Source organism: Brassica oleracea, chromosome C2 (genome assembly GCF_000695525.1).
Source record: "Brassica oleracea var. oleracea cultivar TO1000 chromosome C2, BOL, whole genome shotgun sequence".
NCBI lineage: Eukaryota > Viridiplantae > Streptophyta > Magnoliopsida > Brassicales > Brassicaceae > Brassica > Brassica oleracea.
Genome location: NC_027749.1, coordinates 46,651,339 through 46,671,627, shown reverse-complemented (window position 1 = coordinate 46,671,627; position 20,289 = coordinate 46,651,339). Strand labels below are relative to the sequence as shown.

Here is a 20,289-nt window from a genome sequence, read left to right as displayed (position 1 = left end):
TGAGAATTTAGGTACGTGTTCGGGTACGGATCAATTTTTTGGGTATCAGATTTTTAGGTTTAAAATTAAACATTGTTCGAATATGATAAATTTTCGGACGAGGTTCGGACTCGGATCATTCCGGATCCAGATAGATTTGTAGAAACCTAAAAATATCCAAATATCTTATGTGTTTAGAAATGTCTTTATATAATTTATAAAAAATAAAAATCAATACCCGCACACGCGTGCGGGTCAAGCTCTAGTTAATATTAAAGCTATAGTAGTGACATTTCTCCCAATTATCCTACATATTAATTAGTTCTTATTCGAATTAGTTATTTCCAAATGCATTTTAAGTCTTAAAGTTTGGTTTTAGACCCTTATAGGTCCAGTTCCAAAGACGCATTCGAGGGTTTATCCAGTATGCTTAATTACATCTTAGCTATATAATGCTATCACTTTTTATTCATATGAATTCGAATATATCCAAACTCAACAATCACAAATACTTAGACAACCTCTTGATGCACACCAATGGACTACCATGTGGTGTGCTTTTTGCCTCCCCACTAGATACTATCATGTGGGGTTACACTATAATATAACTTACCAAATACGTAACAAAATACTCAAATTTATTAATATTTGTTCATGATAATAAATAGTTCGGTGACATACTTGTTGCATGTTTGGAGATGGTCAATCACTCGGAAATGATCAAATAGTCAGGATCCAAATTTCTAGTATACGTGGAAAGGTTTAAGAGAATTGATTTAACTACATATGTCACCAAAATTGACTTACCTTTGCCGTCACACATTCGTTTAGAACTCTAGGGTTAAGCGTGCTTGGACTGGAATATTGAAAGGATGAGTGACCTATCGGAAAATGATTCGCGATACCGTGCGAGTGAAGGCAAAGCACAAAAAAAAGTCGGGTGGTGATTGCATGGACAGTAAACAATACTTTCGGACATTGGAATAATTAACGCACCTCCCGTCGGACGAGATGGGGCCGGTGGGCCGAATTATCCGTTGGCGTGGGTGTCCCATTAGTCATGGACGGTCGGGGAGTTACAAGCAGGTCAATTGGTGACAGATTGTCCAGTGGGAGCGTTGTTAAAGGGTGAGGTCTTAGGTTCCAGGAACGCCAAGCACACCAATAACCTACATGGGGAGTCAGTGAGGGCTCACAAGTGAAGGGTTAGAATCGATGCTCTGCAGAGTCATCCTGGGCCCACGGGGCGGGTTGTAACATAAAAGTCAACTTTTATTGTAACAACATGTCCCGTGGACTCCACCCGTCCCGTGTACCCTATGCTGGCCCTGCAGAGCACCGACCCTAACCCTTCACCTACTTGTGGAGAGCTTAGAGCTTACATGTGAGGGGTTAGAGTCGGTGCTCTACAAAGCCAGTCTGGGGTCTACGAGACAGGTTGTTGCAGATTCTCTTCGGATCTTGTCTTTCCTTTACCACAACTATCTTTTGTTATGCTTTAGCTGTCTTCGGATTCCGCCTACCTCCTTTGGACCGTTAATTTTAATAGAAGCGTTTGATGTTCGGGAAAAACTAAATACTCAGGACTATTCAACCATTTCCAAAAAAGAAGATTTAAAAAAGAGAAATTTAGATTTTTTGGATATAATATATACTATCATAATTGATCATGCATATAGTTACAAACGCATGTGTATATGAAATTGATAGGTATGTAATGAATGATGAAGAGAACAAAAGAGGAAAAAGGTGAGTGTTAGCCCCAAATTAACGTTGCCCCCTCGTGGGCTTATTGATTCCATATCAATTCTGTGTCCTTATGGTACGATCTGTGCGCTAATAGCAACATGCCTTGATGTGATCACTAGCCGGTTTTTTCCTTCGTCTCCATTATGTCTTCCTTGTGATTCTCTTTCAGACGAAATTTCTCTAATTGATTAAATTACAGTAAAACCCGTAAAAACTGAATCACGAATCTTCATCTCCAAATTAATATATAGCCAGTGCCTTATGTATCGCTTGCAATTTTCGGTGGATTGATTTAACATTTAGATTAAAAATCATTTCATTTTTCTTTTTAGACTAAGAAAATTAGAAAATGAAATAAATTAAACATTTATAACAAAACAAAGTTCCAATGGACTTTTTTTTTTAAAAAAGGGTTCCAGTGAACTGGAGAACAAAACTACAAACTCTTATTAGATGTCACAAGAAAATTCACTAAGAAAAAAAACTTACAAAAATTGACTAATACGAGTTTGTGAGATGTCAATCTAAGTCTCACATTGGAAATTAAACAAAAGAAAATCTAATATATAAAGAGATGTTCAACTCTAATTAGTACGAGGCCTTTTGGGAAGGAAACCAAAAGTAAATCCATGCAGGCTTGACAATTAGGCTCAAAGTGGACAATATCGTACTAATCGGATAATAGAGAGTTGGACATGAGGTTTAACAATCCCAACAATTTGGTATCAGAGCCATACAAGAATCCATTCAAGTTTGATACAACATACATACGACTATGGCGGATGTCAAAGACGAACCTACGGCGACCAAGAAAGCTGGACATGCCTCCATAAAGTTCCCGATGCTAACTGCGTCAAACTACACCGTCTGGTGTATGAGGATGAAGATAGCACTTAAGGTTAGTGAAGTATGGGAAACAATTGATCCAGGAACCAAATATGAAAAGAAAAACAATATGGCAATAGCGTTCCTGTTTCAATACATACCAGAGGCGTTGATTCTACAAGTTGGCGATTTAGATATAGCAAAGGGAGTATCGGATGCGATAAAGGCACGTAACCTTGGAGCTGAGAGGGTTAAAGAAGCGAGATTGCAAACATTAATGGCGGAGTTTGACAGACTTAAGATGAAAGATGGAGATACAATTGATAACTTTGTTGGGAAATTGTCTGAGCTCCCGTCAAAAGCCGCTACATTAGGAGAGGTGATCGAAGAATCAAAGATAGTAAAGAAATTCTTGAAAAGTCTACCGAGAAAGAAATATATTCAGATTGTTGCCTCAATCGAACAACTTCTTGACCTCAACTCAACAAGTTTTGAGGACATCGTTGGTAGGCTAAAGGCCTATGAAGAGAGAATTACTGAAGCTGAAGAAGAAGAACATGAAGATCAAAACAAACTTATGTATGCAGACTCGGGACAAGAAAGCTATGGTGGGTACGGAAGAGGTCGAGGACGGGGCGGTCGCTCACCCTGGAGAGGAAGAGGCCGTGGCCGTCAAGGATCATCTTTTCAAAACTAGAGAGAAGCTTATAAATGTCGTTTAAACGAAGATACCTCTCACATAACCTGTTTCTGTTGCGACAAACTTGGACACTACGCTTCTGATTGTCTAAATAAACAACTCAAGCTTCAGGAAACTGTAGAAAAGAAGGAGGAAGACACACACGATGCTGATGAACGAGGTAGTTTATCTCAATGAAAGGAAGGTGAATCCAAGCACGTTTGAAGCCGACTTGGATACGATGAACATATGGTATCTCGACAATGGTGCGAGTAACCACATGAGTGGAAACCGTTTGTTCTTCAACGAACTTGATGAAACCATCTTAGGAAAGGTGAAATTCGGAGATGATTCTCGAATTGACATAAGAGGAAAAGGCTTGGTCCGTTTTATCTTCAAAGGTGGCGAGAAGAAAATCTTGAGCAATGTTTATTACATTCCTGGACTCAGAAGCAATATAATAAGCTTGGGGCAAGCTACTGAGGTCGGATGCGAAGTACGAATGAAGGATGATACGCTGACATTATTAGATCGTAATAGAAGATTAATGGTGAAAACTACACGATCCAAAAATAGACTATACAAGGTCGTGTTGCACGCTGATCAAGCCCAATGTCTTCTAGCATCATCAGCGAGTGGATCATCTATATGGCATGACCACTTAGGTCACATAAACGCCGAGAAGTTAAAGATGAGGGTCAACATGGAGCTTGTTAGTGGCGTACCTAAGACATCAGGTGGCGAAGAAAGATGTGTATCTTGCCTACTTGGTAAGCAAACCAGAAGACCCTTCCCGCAAGCAACCTTGTTTCGAGCCTCCAAAACCCTTGATCTGTCGTCAATGTCAAAAGATCATGGAACCTGTGATGTTGTGGGAGAACATTCTCAAAGGAACGAGATGTTATGAAAGACCCATTCTCAAAGGAAAGCCCTACGATTACTGGTACAAGGGGGTGCCAAGATAATCCGCTGAAGGAAGAATACACGAGATGAGTGTGGTCCTTAGCTTGAGGGGAAGAATGTGAGATGTCAATCTAAGTCCCACATTGGAAATTAGAAAAAGGAAAGTATAATATATAAAGAGATGTTCAACTCTAATTAGTACGAGGCCTTTTGGGAAGGAAACCAAAAGTAAATCCATGCGGGTTTGACAATTAGACTCAAAGTGGACAATATCATACTAATCGGATAATAGAGAGTTGGACATGAGGATTAACAATCCCAACAGAGTTTAAAAAGTTTTTTTTTTGGTAAAAAAATATTTTGATCCCAAAAATGCAATGATTCAGTCAATGAAACTGTATAAAATCAAGATTGATATGTTGGTTTGATGTAAATCAAACTGTATAAAACATCATACAGTATACAAAGAGTATTTGCTTGTTTCAGATACAAAAAATGTTCCCAAATTACAATGATACTAGGTGATAACCCGCACCTTGCGCGGGATGAGATTATTATTTTTGGTATTTATAAGATAAAAAGACATAAAGTCTGTTAAATGTAGACATCAGTTTGATTGTATGTTGGATTTTATTGTATTTTACTCCGTTAAAATATAAGAATCATTCGAAAGTCTTATTTATTTTGGTTTGGAGAATTCACAAAAGTGCTGGAGGTTAACGATGAAGAATATTGTAGAAGAAGTCTTATAAATAAAAAGCTCAATTTTATTAAAATGCATAAAGATAAAACTGATTATACGATTTAAGTCTATTGCCATAAACTAAGTTTTTGAAATATATGCAAATCCCCTATTCATAATTAACTCAATCACGCATATTATCAAAATAGGCAACCGTCATATAGTAAACTTGAAATAACCGTACATAAGCGTGGTTTATCTTCGTTGATTCAATAGACGTTCCAACTCGGAACCGACCGGTTCGATTCGGTAAACCCACAATCAGAAGTTCCAACTTGGAACTTATAACAGTTGCGTATGAATATAACTTTTTTTTTGTTTTTACGTTTCTCTTAGCCATTCATCTACAACAAACTGCACAACACAAGAAAAAAAAAGAGACTCTTCTAGTTTAGTTTGAAAGCTGTGTGTTTATCCTATATATTTTGTACCGATTATCAACTCTTTTCCAGAATATGCAGAGCCGTGCTCACCTTATCAATTTTGGGGCATTGGCCCCAGGTCCTCTCTCACATTAGTACATTTTGGGGCCTCCATATTCATAAATCATATAATCAATATATGATAATATGATAAAAACTATAATTATCTCTTAATACTTTTCAATAATATGACCATTTCTGCTTAGTTGTTGTGAATATTAATTTCATTGTATATTTTTTTTTTTGAATGTCGAAAACATTTTCCCGCATATAATTTGAGTTTGTATATACAATTTTCAGTTGTAACAAAAATATAACTTTTGCCATTAATTTTCATAAGATTAATTTTTCTTAAAAATAATTTTAAAATATAGAGAATATGCATGATCTCATAAGACTTCGACCCTTTTTCCTTCGCATGCACCGCCTCCATTAATTTGTACGTGATAATAAAGAATAAACAGTATGCTTAAAAGAACGTATGGTAGGTAAGAGTGTGCTGGCCAGCCATGCAAACGTAAAATTATTATCATTGGCAATATAAAATTTTTATCATTTGTGTTTGTGAGCTTGACGAAAGAAAGGGGAGAAGAGTTCGTGAGCTGCAGTAGTTTGTAATAACGATAATTCTAAGTTTGACGAAACAATGAGAGAAGAGTTCTATTTTTGACAGTAATAATCAACAGCTACGCACAAAGATGCAAAAGAAGTCGCCTCACAAAGCTGATCTAATGAACATAAACTTATAGGTTCTCTTCTCCTCTTCAAGACTTCAGTAATGGACTAACGGATGCGTTGGATTTCTCACAGGTTCAGTCGAGAAACACAGTTCTTTTCATCTCAGTTTGCGTGACGCTGGTCCACGACTAAAGTCCCCATCTCAAGAACCTCGCCGAAAATAACCTAGATGGATCGCCGTGTAGGCCATGCAAAGAAGGAAGAAGGGACTTCTATATTCAGTAGACTAACAGATGTGTTGAATTTCTCTATTTTGTCTTAAAACACAGTTCTTTTCATCTCAGTTTGCAATTTATAATCCTTTTTGTCTATAAAAATTGTCATCACCTGATGTCTGATGAGATATGTTGAAACCTCGAAGGTGTGAAAAAAATTATAAACTGTTTAGAAAGTGTTTCAATCCTCAGGCTAGTTTATAATCAAAAGCTCGTTAAGAAGATCACACAAAAAAAAACGCCAAGATACTCCAGAAGATGGAAAATAAGGAAACAAATATGTGAGAGTGTCTCCCTAAACGACACGTGTCAATATTAGTGTGAACGCATTAATTGCAATGCTCCTCTTTTAATATATAAGGGATGAGTACGAGCTTATATGGGCTTCTATATTAAATTATTTGGGCTATTCTATTAATTTTTCATCAAATTTCATTATTCCATACTTAAATTATATGGGCTTATGTATTAAACTCAAGCCTTACTGAACTATATTCTCTCTATGTAGTTCAACAAAGCCATTGTTTAATTAGCGGGCCTTTGATTAGCTGCAATTTTGTTTCATATTACATTTTGAGTTAGATATGTTTATTATGCTTAGAAGTTAGAATTATAGTCCGTGTGTGTAAAAGGAAAGAAGCATCACACACTCCTACACACTAGACCACGTTCTGAAACAAAGATACCGTTAGCCATATGTTATTATACTTTTCTATTTTCTGCACCACCTTGAGCAACTTGACTTAATGATGCGGCAGCATTTACACCTACACCGCCACAACCCTAACGTCTTTGCAAGTTTTCCTTTGTTTTACTTTTCCTAAATTCTCATTGTTTTAGTTTCCCATTTTAGAATAGGGATGATCTTTTTAAGTCGGTTGTGACTATGAGAATCAATCCCTATATATAGAGCTTTAGCTTTGGCTTTTAAGATACAAAATTTGATTAATAAAAACCAGAGAGCTTTCTCTTTTCATTGTTTACCGATTTGATTTAGTTCATCGTAGCAAGAAGCAGGTCTCTAGAGCCATAATAACCCCTAGATCGAGCTGTCCCTGTTCTTACCCGTCATTAGGTTGGTATCAGAGCAAAACAACACTTCCACCACAATGCCTCGTACCCGCAAAGAAACACAAGAACATCAACAACAAACCATAACCGAGATGCAAGACCGGATCACACAACTAACCCAAGCTATGCAGGCTTTGGTTGCCCAACGAAACACAGCTCCATCAGTTCAACGTGATGACGACGAACCTTCTGATGATGAGTCTGACGCAAACCTGTTTGCGGTTCTCGGTCAAAACATAGCTCGTAACCAGAACAATAATACCGATCGATGGGAACATAGTTTTATATTCGAGATCCCATAATTTCACGGTACTCAAGTTCTAGAAGACTTTCTTGATTGGATCGCTACTGTCGACGAAATTTTAGAATTCAAGCACGTCCCTTTGGAGCTTTGTGTCCCAGTACTAGCCATGCGATTTCGTAGTAGACCAGCCACGTGGTGGTCTCAACTAAAGACATCACGACTTCGTTTGCATAAACTTAAGATCGAGTCAGGGGAGAAACTAAAGAAGCACATGAAGACAATATTTCTACCTTACAACTATGAAGCTCTTGTGTTTCAAAAACTACACCATCTCCGCCAAGGATCATGTTCCGTGGAAGAATACTCCACCGAAATTTTTTTGCTGTTGAACCGTATTGATCTCCAAGATACTGAAAGTCAGATTGTTGCTCGATTCATTGGAGAATTGCGATTACAGATCCAACACACATTGAACTTGTTCAATATTTTAACGGTTTCAGAAGCTCACCAACAAGCTTTAACCGTTGAATCACAAACAAAGGTCAACTTTTTGATATCTTGCATATTTGCATTGTTTTAATCATTCATTTCTTGTATACTTTGGTCATCTAGATTAGGAATTATGCATTTTTAGGTTCCTTTTGCATTGCATTAGTCTTTATCAGGTGTTGGAGTGTCCATTGGAGTTTTTGGAGGTATTTGGAGGCACTTGGGATCAAAAGGAGCAGAAAGTCCTCGGATTAGGCGAGTAAAGCACCAGAGCGTGTCTCGAAACCGACCTTCCGAACCCGCTCCAGATGCGACGAAGGATGGAGCGAGGTGGTGTTGCGGATAACGGCACCCGCTCTGGGTGAATCATCTTCGTCGATAAAACCTTGGAGCTCGAGCGGGCAGTGGGAGTGACCTCAGTAACCCGCGCGTCAAATATGAAGAAATAGAGCATGCATTTGGAGCGACGTCCCGAAGCGAGGTGGCGAACCCACTCTGGAAGCAGAGCGCCCTGGCGGAGCGACTTCAACCACCCCCGTGAAATTCTTTTCTTCTGATCAAAATTTCATGTTTTATTGGGCCCTTTTTAGGTTGTTGACTGGGCCCACTAGGTTTTAGAAGACTTATAAAACTCTTTAAACCTAATGTTAGAGATTATCTTGTTATCTATCCAAACACAAAACCTATTTTGTAAAAGATTCAATCTTTAGCTTCTTTTCATCTTGGAATCATGTGTTTGCTTGATTATCTTGATCACTAATCATATGATTAACCTTAAATCATAATTGATTCTTGGGTTTATCATGAAAATTAGTGAGTAGTCATCTTTGGATTCATGGGTTACGATGATTAGGATGATTAAGTGATGATCTAGAGTGTTTAGAGTTAAATTAATATGTTTCCTTGCTTGATTTAGTGATCTTAATGCTAGTCTAGAGTTGACCTTTTTAGATTAGAACTCTAGACATTTCATCACCCGGAAGGTGTTCGATGAAATGTCTGAGCCAACTCAACTTACTCTTAACTTGCCATACCAAAGACATTTGATGTTAGATAAGTTTAGATAGTTATATGACATGTTCATAATGATTGCTTGATTGACACAAACCAAAAACATTTGATGTTTGATCAATAAAAGTAAATGAGCATTTATCTTGACAAAGAACTTGTTTAGGATTGTTGTCTAGACTTAATGAAGTATGTTGATTGAAACCTTGCCATTTAGATTAGATCTTAGTCATTTGAAATCAAACTCCTAGGTCCATGATTCCTCCTTTATCCTATTGCTTGAAAGTTTGCTAATTTATTGCCTTAGAGTCTTGTTAATTAAATCAAATCACTTCATTCACTGAATGCACTTAGATTGAGTATGAACATGTATTCTCTTTGCATTGAAACCACTTAAAATTGGATTGACTCTTAAATACTACATTGATTTGACTTAGGATAGAAACATCCTTATCAACTTTTCGAATTGGAGTACGGCACGCCAGCCTCGTACGAATCAAACACCCACTGCTCAGACAACACCACAAGAAACAACCAGAACTACGCCTGAGACAGCTATAGTAGCGACCGAACCTAACCACACAAATAGAGTGGGCACCCTGCGTTGTTTTGCATGTGGCGAACCGGGTCATCGACAGTCCGCTTGCCCAACACGCAATTGACGAGGACTTTTACTGGACGCTTCTGGTCGAAACGTAGAGCTCGAGTATCACGATACCAAGCAACCACCAGTCTATGACGAATCACCAGAAGAACTAGAACCCGATTCTGGAGTCTCCTTGATGCTGTGATGTTCGTGTCCCGCACCACACACACCCGTTAAACATCCGCAATGTAACGCTCTTTTCCAATCTCGTTTCACTATTGCAGGAAAGGTGGGCAAGTTCATTCTTGATTTAGGGAGTATTGAGAACATCATAGCCACAAATGCTGTCCAAAAACTCAAACTCCAAGACAAAGCACACCCACACCCTTATCATCTTGCATGGCTTCAACAAAACAACGACGTCCGTGTAACTCGTCGTGCCCTCGTCACGTTCTCTATTAGCGATGCTTACCATGATCAACTCTACTTTGATGTGGTACCAGTGGACGCCTGTCATTTATTGTTGGGATGCCCATGGGAGTTTGATCGCAAGGTCACACATGACGGATACCTCAACACGTACACATTAAGATTCAACGACCGCAACTTCACATTAAAACCAACAACTCCTCAACTGCAACCTCCACCAGAAACTCCACTCTTATTAATGCAGAAGTCACCGTTCGAAGTAGCTATGCGTCATGAGGGCCATGTCATACTGCTCATACCAACTCCTGCACCGTCGATCACAGAGCAACACATTCAGCCAGAATTTATGTCAATCATACAAGAATTCTCAGATGTTTTCCCTGATGATCTACCACCTGGGTTGCCTCCACTTCATGATATTCAACATCAGATTGACCTTGTCCCGGACGCAGCACTCCCGAATCGACCACATTATCGAATGAGTCCTACCGAGCATGAGAAAATTCGAAAGCAAGTTGAAACCTTGGTCTCTAAAGGGTTCCTACGTGAAAGTTTAAGTCCTTGCGCTGTACCAGCTTTACTAATACCCAAGAAAGATGGCTCTTTGCGTATGTGCGTAGATAGTCGGGATGTTAACAAGATCAATGTCCGTTATCGCTTTCCAATACCACGGTTAGATGATCTTCTTGACCAGATTGGGACTGCCAGATTTTTTTCCAAACTCGACCTACGTAGCGGCTATCATCAGATTCGGATTCACCAAGGTGATACATGGAAAACTGCCATTAAAACTCGAGAAGGCCTTTTTTTATGGTTAGTCATGCCTTTCGGCTTGCCTAATTCACCAAGTACTTTCATGAGCGTCACGAATCAAGCCTTGCGACCTTTCATTGGCAAATTTGTGGTCGTCTACTTCGATGACATACTTATCTTTTAGTCTATCTCTCGAGGATCATATAGTACATCTGTGAGAGGTCCTTTATGTCTTACGTCGTGACAAACTATTTGCAACAATGAAGAAGTGCTCGTTTGGTTCTCCTCAGGTTCACTTTTTGGGCTATATTGTTTATGCTACTAGTCTGGCCGTCGATCCCGACAAAGTATCTGCAATAAAACCATGGCTGCAACCTACAACAATTTCTGAAGCACGAAGCTTTCACGGACTGGCATCATTCTATCGACGTTTTGTGCCACACTTCAGCTCTATTATGGCTCTGTTGACCGATTGCATTCGGACTGGTACTTTCGTTTGGACCCCCGCAGCAACAAACGCTTTTAACATCATCAAAGATAAGCTCACATCTGCACCCATTCTCGCTCTTCCCGACTTCACGTTGGTATTTGAACTTCACTGCGATGCTTCTAAAACCGGTGTTGGAGCAGTTCTTAGTCAACACAATCGTCCTATCACATTCTTTAGCGAGAAAACATCTGGCGCTCGTTTACGATAATGTACATACGATATCAAATTCTATGCCATTATCCAAGCCATCAAGCATTGGAGACACTATTTATTTCATAAGAAATTTGTTCTCTATACAGACAATGATGCACTTAAATACCTCGGCAACCAGGACAAATTTTCATCTCGACATGCGTCTCGGATCTCTTATCTCCAGCAGTTTACCTTTGTTATCAAGCATACTTATGGAGTTATAAACAAAGTCGCAGATGCCTTAAGTAGACTTCATTCGTTACTGGCAGTACTACACGTCTCAGTTCTAGGATTCAGTTCATTTACGGATCTTTATCCAACCGATGGATTTTTTGGCCGATATGGGAAGCTGTCACGGTTGGATCATCAGCTCCTTACTTCATTTACGATGGATTCTTGTTTCACGATAACCGTTTGTGCATTCCGGAGTGTAGTCTCCATCTTCAACTCATCTCCGAACTCCATGGTGAAGGACACATTGGCCGTGATCGAACACTACACTTGGTAGCAACATCTTATATTTGGCCTTCTCTGCGTCGTGATGTAGAACGCTTCGTATAACATTGTGTTACTTGTCAAACTTCGAAGGGCCAAGCTACTAACGCCGGATTGTATCTGCCTTTGCCCGTTCCTACTCAGCCTTGGACAGACATATGTATGGATTTTGTCATGGATCTTCCGCGGACACAAAAAGGCTACGATTCGATATTTGTCGTTGTTGACCGCTTTTCAAAGATTGTGCATTCTATTCCATGCAAACGTACAACTGATGCAGTTCAAGTCGTCACTTTATTTTTCCGAGAGATTTATCGTCTCCACAGTATTCCACTATTAATTGTTTCAGATCGCGATTCTCGGTTCTTTGGCCATTTTTGGCGATCTTTGTGAAAACTACATGACACCAGTCTTGATATGAGCTTAACCTATCATCCTCAAACCGATGGTCAAACAGAAGTCACTAACCGTTCTTTGGGAAATCTTTTGCATTGCTTGGTGGGTTCTTCTATCAAATCATGGGATTCCAAGCTTCCCCAAGCGGAATTTGCTCACAACCACGCTCTTAACAGAAGCACCGGTTTTAGTTCGTTTAACATCATTTATGGTATTGTCCCTCGAGGTCCACCAGACCTTTCTTCTCTTCCTGATCGTGTTCGCTTACATGGAGGAGCTGAAGCTTTTGTTGACGCTATCTTGGATACTCACGCACAAGTCAACGCAAATATAGAAGTTTTTGTTTCTCAGTACAAATCTGCAGCCGACTTACATCGTCGCCGTCTTGTTTTTGAGGTCGGAGATCTTGTCTGGGTTGTCCTTACACGTGATCGTATGCTGTTTCACGCTTACAATAAACTAAAAACAAAGAAAATTGGACATGTCAAGATTACTAAGCGTATAAATGACAACTCTTACCGCCTCCAACTTCCAGCGGAGATTACTACTTCGGACGTCTTCAATGTGAAGTACGTTTCACGTTACTTCCCACCTGATCCGGTTCCAGATTGAGGTCGAATCCTTCTCGCCCGGAGAGACCTGATGCAGCAGCATCTACACCTACACCGCCATAACCTTAACGTCTTTTGCAAGTTTTCCTTTTCATAGTTTTCCTTTGTTTTACTTTTTCTAAAGTCTCAATGTTTTAGTTTTCCTTTTTAGAATATGAATGATCTTTCTAAGTCGGTTGTGACTATGAGAATCAATCCCTATATATAGATCTTTAGCTTTGGCTTTTAAGATACATAATTTTATTAATAAAAACCAGAGAGCTTTCTCTTTTTCTTGTTTACGGATTTGATTCAATTCATCGTAGCAAGAAGCAGGTCTCTAGAGCGGTAATAACCCCTAGATCGAGCTGTCCATGTTCTTACCCGTCATCACTTAAGCCCATTACTCCACACTTTTGAATATACTAGGTGTTTTTCTGTGACATGTACAAAAAAAAATTAAAACTTAAATTGTATTTAAGAATTAAATTTTGTTAATCTTTATATTTTATTATTTGCTTACAATATTCAATTTTAAATTTTAATTTATTTGTATGTAAAGTTTAAGATAAAATAGATATTTTAATTTTAATTTTAATTTAATAATATATATGTATGTATTTTAAATTATAATATTGGAAAGATTTTTAATCTATTTCTTTTGGTTAATATATATTAAATCAAATTCTATAAAATCAAGAGAAAAAATTGGTAGGTATATAACTATCAAAAAGTAAGAAAAAATAATATTTCTAAATTTTGTAGATATTAAAAAAAAAATGTATTACAAGTTTTTTTTTTTAAACATCATAAAATTTGGAAGAATTGTTTTAGTAATAAAAACCTATATAATTGCAACATGAACGATTTCTAATGATTTCTAGGGGATCACTAACGATTTGTATTCCCTTGTAACATTAACTTTCTTAGGCATCACTCAATATCTTTGACTCTCCACAACATTTCTAATGGTTCTTGGAAAGGGATAAATCTCCAAGAATTTGCGTTAGTTTTCTGCTACACGCAATGTTGTAAAATATTATTTCTCATCAACACATGTATTTGTTATTGTAAGCCTAAGCACAAATACCGTCCAACATATTATAACAACCATTTGTTCCATATGTAAAGGCATCTACATTGGTGAATCTTTCACCAATTATATTAATATTTAATTGGTGAAAATTATTGTCAAATTCACCAAATATAAATACCGCAAGGCATTAACATAGTTAATTATTTATTTTAGTCATCATGATATGCGTTTGCTTGCAAAATAACTATGTTCATTCTAATTAAACTGCCGAAATATCTAGTTGAAACTATCATAACTACTTTTCCAAAAATGGTAGATGATAGTTTCTTGCTTTAGTTGTTCCAAATCCAAATTTGAAGTCAAATGAGAGAAAATATACAGAGATTTGTTACTAAACAAGGCCGAGTAGTTTTCATACGTGTCTTACTTGCATGTATTCCCAATATTTGAATATAGTGATGGATTCCCAATATATGGAATGAAATTTTTTTTAAAATTGACTATAAAATAAGGGAGGAAAGCAGATACTATATATATGTAAGTTACATCCCTCTTACGTGTAATAGTCTCTGTTCTTCAATCTCTCCACTCTTTTGCGTCTGACCTTAGGTTTATTCCCTTCTTCTATTATCTATCTCTCTCTAAAATTCCTGTGATTCTATCTCAGTTTGATATGTTCTTGCTTTCTTCTTCCACAAGTTATCGATCTCGACGGTCTCGTGGGCTTCTTCTCCTCCTTTTTCTAGTTTGCTCGATAATCTTGGTTCTGTTTTGTGGAACCAAACATGGGTTTTGTCTTTTGCATTTAAACTTTTAAAATTTATTTACTTTTCTGATCGAGAGAGTGTTGAAAGCCTGAAAGGCTGAAACAGAGCTTTTTTGTGGGTTCTGAACTTCTGATATATCATTCTTGTACACTTTGATTTTCTTAAGTTAATCATATTTGCATGTGATTTTTCTTTTTGGCCTGTTTGTGTGTGTTAATATGATCAAAGCAATTTCTGTTTAGATTTTCGTTTAGTTCTCTAGTCTTACAAAAACACACTTGCAAGTTGTAATGCTAATTCGAAAATTGTTGCATTAAGGTCATGATTTTGGGTCTATGAGGCATGGTTTCTCTTTAACTTAATGCCCTATTTAGCACCAATCTGCATGATCATTCTTTTGGCATTGTGAAGGTTAAGTATTATTATTATTATTATTATTATTATTATTATTATTAAATTTTAGTATTAGAAACTGCAATATGAATCTGTTGATAATTGGGATTCTATGTGTTTGTCTAGTTAAGCGATATCTCTGATCATCATTTCTTGTCGCTAGCTAGACTTAATGGAGGGATACTCTAACTGGAAGCCTAACGAACAAGGCAGATACTCGCTTGCCAATAACGCTAATGATTGGAGATCAACGCATGAGTTTGATCTACGAAAAAGGGTTATTATCGCAATGTAAGACAAATAAATGATCACTATATGATCAATTGATTCTAGTTTACCAAAAAAAAATGATCATTTGATTCTATTCATAAAAGTGAGAAAGGTTCTTGAAAAAGAGTTCATGCTTTAGTTGTGAACTTGTAAGCTTGCACATAATAACGATTCCTACATTACACCAGTTAACACTTATTATAATTCATCATTGGCCTTGTAAAACCTAACATCAACCTTTCATGCTTTTTTAAAGTTTTAGCATATTATTTGCACCTCCATTATGGAAGATTAGTGATATATTGTCTTTGTTTTCATGTGTGTGCAGAGTGGAAAAGTTGAAGATATGTTTTCCTAAACATAGCCAAAATGATATCAACAATACTGCTTGTAAATTTGAGGGTAAGATCTATGGCATGGCCACAGATAAGGTACCAATATACAAATGGTTTCTATATATTACCTCAGCCCTTGTGAAGACACTTGTTGATCTTTTTTTTTCCTATGTTTCAGAGTGATTATCTTCGGAAAATCAGTGAAAAGATAATGGTTTTCGACAAAAAATTCAAAAGTGTGCAGTCTGGTTCTTTAGTCAATGAACCTAATACTACTCAAGATCCAGGTAATAAGAACTTAATAGTTGTTTTGGTTCCACTATGATCTTTTAACATTGCTGCACTGGACTCGAACTTCTCTATTGGTGGGTCTAATATCAGAAACAGATCATGATGGAACAGAACTCACATCTTGTGTCTAGAATCTAGAACTGTTTCAGAACATGCAAGTTACTGAAATGTTACTTAAAACTCTAGCTTACCAGGTTTTCTTTTGATGCCTTTATCTGTACAGCAGCTCAAGCTCCGAATCAAGGGCCATCACTTCCCACCTCGTTGCCATATACGCAGACTCCAACAATCCAACAATGGTTTCCTCAAGGCAACATTCATGAGTCTTCTGGCTTCTCAAATCAGGTCCCTATAACCGTCTCCGCGGCTCATAACCTAAACATTCAAATGGGTGAAGGAGTTCATTCACATCTCCGCAGCGGTTCTCAAAGACAGATTCAGGGGAGAAAACAGTTTTGTACTCAGCCTCAACAGCAGCTACAGAGTTATAACGACATGTTTCAAGGTCAAGTGAATCAACAGCTTCTAAAAGAGAACATCCATCACTTACAACTTCCTTACATGCAGCAGCAGCAGCACCAGCAAAGTGTGTTAAAACAACCTATTCATCAGCATTTGCCTCATCACACATCATTGTCTACCATTCAGCAGTCCTTTCCTCAGACTTCAGTTCACTCTAGTCTGACTTCATCAGGCCAACAAAACTCTCAATACTTACCAAGACATCAGTTTCCGACACAAAGAGTCCAGTCTAGTCATCAACAACATATGTATGTGCAGTCTCAAGAACAGAAACAACAAGAATACGACCAACTCATCAGTCAACTGATGAATGGTCAAGACACGCTGCAGAATCATCTAACATCACAGCAAAACAACATTGTTAGCTTTCAAGAAATGGGACAACAGAGTAGTAACCCCCATAATATGTACCTGCAACAACACCTTTATTCTCATAGTAATAATGCTTCTTCATCCTTGGCGTCACAACAGCAGACATACATGCCTGGCGGTCAATCTGGTAACTTTAATGTGTATGAGTCAAGTTTGTTGGGTACTCAAGGCCAAGATTTGGGACAATCTCAGCCAATGATGCTACAACAATACCAACAGCCTCAGAATATAATCTTACAGCAACATTTGGATGATACACAAAGGCTTCATGAAGCAGTCTCTTTGCACCAAACCCAAAACGTAGCAAACCAACAGAATCAGCCATATCAATTACAGAGAGCCTCTCCAGCAAATCCATCTAGTATGTTTCATTCTATTCCATTCCATCAATGAATACAATTTTTCATTATGTCCTAAGTTCCAATATTGTTTTGTAACATCTCAAGATTATACAGGCAATACAGTAAATGCAAGTGGTGGGGACTGGCAGGAGGAGACCTATCAAAAGGTATCTGCATTGTTTTTTAACGTATTAACATCAGAAACTATGATTCATTCATCCTATCAAAGCTATTCATTATCTGCAGATAAAGGCCCTCAAGGAGAAGTATTTGCCTGTTCTGAGTACACTGTTCCAAAAAGTATCTGACAAATTGGGGGAGGTACTTCAGACATAACACAACTGTTTCAATATGATATTTCTTGTTTTTTTCTTTCAAAAAAATATTAATAAGAAAATGTATTAATTTCCAGGTTGATTCTCTTCCTCAACAAAATATGCAAAATGAGCCTATTGAAAAGCTAAGGGCAGCTAAATCAATGTTGGAACTAGTTATTATGTTCTTAAATGTACATAGGGACAGTATATCAGAGAGTCACAGAGATAGGTTCAGTCTGTACGAGGAACAGGTACTGAGGTTCACCAAGAATCAACAGACCGTGACTCAGAGGCCAATGCAGCACCAACAATCCCCAAGTGGTCATAATCAACACTCTAATATCAGTCTGGCTCAGTCTTGTATGTTTCATCAGAATCAATTTCATCATCTCAACCAGCTACTGCAGAGTCAGCAGCAGCAGCAACAACCACAAACCAACCAGCAGCAGCCTCAGATACAGAACTACTCTTCTCCTCAGTTTGTGGACCATCAGATTCTTTCTACAACATTTCACAGCACAGGAACCTCATCACAGTCTCTTGCTCCCTCTCCAAATCTTGTGGATCTTGAAAAGCCTATCTATGTTGAGTCCCTTGTTTTACATGATTACCAACTCCAAACAGCACCTCAGGAGCAGCCTATTGATCGTCTGATAAAAGCTGTGCACTCAGTTACTACCACTCCGCCTCTAGATATCATATCACAAACTGGTAGCTACAAACGGTTAAGTAGCCTTGAATCTGAAGCTGATTCCACCGCATCATCTGGCTCCAAAGCTCAAAAGATTGAGGTAAGTTTCATTGATTGATCAAACCTTCAGTATCAAAATAAGACCGTTTCCTAAATCTTGCAGCCTGGTTGGGCCCTCCTCCTGCAAGAAATCAAAGATATAAATGGGAGTCTTGTAGAGACAGTGGTAAACATATGTAATGAAGAGGTTTATCCAAGTGAAGTTACTCCAGGAACAATTGTCACGTGTTCTTATTCTCCTGTGGCTCTCAGTGACACATTCGAAGCTCATTACAAGTCAGGACATATCGTGAGTTTCTCTAAACTATAAACTTCTTGTCTGCTCTTTCCTCAGCTCTTTATGTCTCCCATGTTTGATGTAGTCACAGATTCAGCCATTACGCTTACTAGTTCCCGTGAATTACCCATCTTCCCCAATACTTCTTCTAGAGAAACTCTCATATGACTCTAGGTAAGAAAAACATTTAATGGAAATTTACTGATGACAAGAGGGAACTACACATGATATTCTTATGTGTTTATTTTACCGTGTTTCAGTTTACACAAATATGATGATTTATCTGCGAGGACTAGATCGAGGTTCGGTTTGTCCATGAAGGAGTTTTCAGAACCCATGTCTCTTAAAGAAATAGCTCAAGCTTGGGATGTTTGTGCAAGAGAGACGATGGCTGAGTACGCTGAGCGGCATGGCGGATGCACTTTCAGCTCCAACTATGGTCACTGGGATCCTGTTCTAGGAGCTTCATGAGCCCTACAGGTGAAAACTTATCAGGTGGAGACGTAAGAGCACAAGTTAGGTTTTCTTCTTTGCCTTGCGGTAAAAGAAACATCAATATTTATGTTTATACAAGTGCAGAGTGTTTTCATGTGAGTCTGGCTCATACCAACATATTTTCAAATTTGATTTAGATTTTACATTATCGTGATTTAGATTTTTCTTTTTTTTTTTTTGGTCAAAATATTTATCTATCCATTTAAAAATTGATTTTCTTGGCTACTCTAACCGAGTAAAAATGTCACAATTAAGCCAATTTGTATAACGTCCATGATTAGTAGTCTAGTAGAGATGGGAAATTGAGTCATAACTTGAGTTACAAAAAAATTGAGTCATAACTTGCGGGATAAGCTCTCTTTGATCTGTTACGGAGCGCATGCGGATAGACAGCTTTGAAAAATTTGAATTACATGTTAATAAGGTATGACATCTCCTCTCGTGCCCCAAAATGTGAAAGAGCAATCTCCCAATGACCCATTCTATTTTTAATATTGTTTTGATTTATCTTTAATTCAAAAATTAAGTCATTTACTCATCTACCATTTACCCTAATTCTAAAAGGAAACGCCGACAGTTTATTTTATTTTCACTTTCTTATTTTTCTTCTTCTCTCTCTTTATTCTCTCCGCTTCTCTCTTCTCTTTTCGGAAAAAAAACTTGCCTACCCCTAAATCTCTTGAATCAATCTCCTATGGGTCTGTGAATCTCCTATACCCCTATTTCATTAACTAAATGCAAATTAATGAAAATACCCTCAGATTATTAAATCTGAAAAAAGAAAAGTGGTTTGGTATTTTGGTTTTCTTTCGATTGGTTGTGTAAAGTGGTTTGGTTGAAACATATCGGTTTGATCATTATGACACTACAAGAAAACGTGCCCATAACAACGAACATTTACGACGAAAATATTTCGTCGTAAATTTACATGGTCTTTACAACGAAATTACGAGGAATCTAACTTTCGTCGTAAACGCCATGTAAATTTACGACGAACTGATTTCGTCGTAAACTCCATGTAAGTTTACGACGAATGTACGTGGAATGAGAAATACGTCGTAATCATTACATCGACATTACAACGAAGCATGTTACCGTTATATTTAGGTGAAAACGTGTATTCAATG

At 37.8% G+C, this 20,289-nt stretch overlaps 3 protein-coding genes across 4 annotated transcripts; all 3 read left to right on the top strand.

The window, feature by feature from the left end:
* The first annotated feature begins 2,503 nt into the window (after positions 1 to 2,503).
* LOC106324419 lies at positions 2,504 to 3,250 on the top strand. The gene has a single exon (XM_013762391.1). It carries the CDS (start codon positions 2,504 to 2,506, stop codon positions 3,248 to 3,250), a length of 747 nt encoding a protein of 248 aa, XP_013617845.1.
* A 7,842-nt stretch (positions 3,251 to 11,092) lies between these two features.
* Positions 11,093 to 11,530, top strand: LOC106324418 (uncharacterized mitochondrial protein AtMg00860-like). The gene has a single exon (XM_013762390.1). It carries the CDS (start codon positions 11,093 to 11,095, stop codon positions 11,528 to 11,530), a length of 438 nt encoding a protein of 145 aa, XP_013617844.1.
* A 3,084-nt stretch (positions 11,531 to 14,614) lies between these two features.
* Positions 14,615 to 19,307, top strand: LOC106325739 (mediator of RNA polymerase II transcription subunit 15a-like). Of its 2 annotated transcripts, XM_013763790.1 has the most exons (11): positions 14,615 to 14,640; positions 15,359 to 15,482; positions 15,790 to 15,892; positions 15,975 to 16,083; positions 16,311 to 17,342; positions 17,437 to 17,489; positions 17,569 to 17,643; positions 17,735 to 18,430; positions 18,494 to 18,679; positions 18,753 to 18,841; positions 18,928 to 19,307. In XM_013763790.1, exons 2-11 carry the CDS (start codon positions 15,364 to 15,366, stop codon positions 19,136 to 19,138), a joined length of 2,673 nt encoding a protein of 890 aa, XP_013619244.1. In that variant the 5' UTR covers positions 14,615 to 14,640; positions 15,359 to 15,363; the 3' UTR covers positions 19,139 to 19,307. The 2 variants fall into 2 exon arrangements, with proteins under 2 accessions (XP_013619244.1, XP_013619245.1); XM_013763791.1 differs by lacking the exons at positions 14,615 to 14,640; positions 15,359 to 15,482 and having other exon boundaries at positions 15,816 to 15,863; positions 17,428 to 17,489.
* Positions 19,308 to 20,289: the final 982 nt, after the last annotated feature.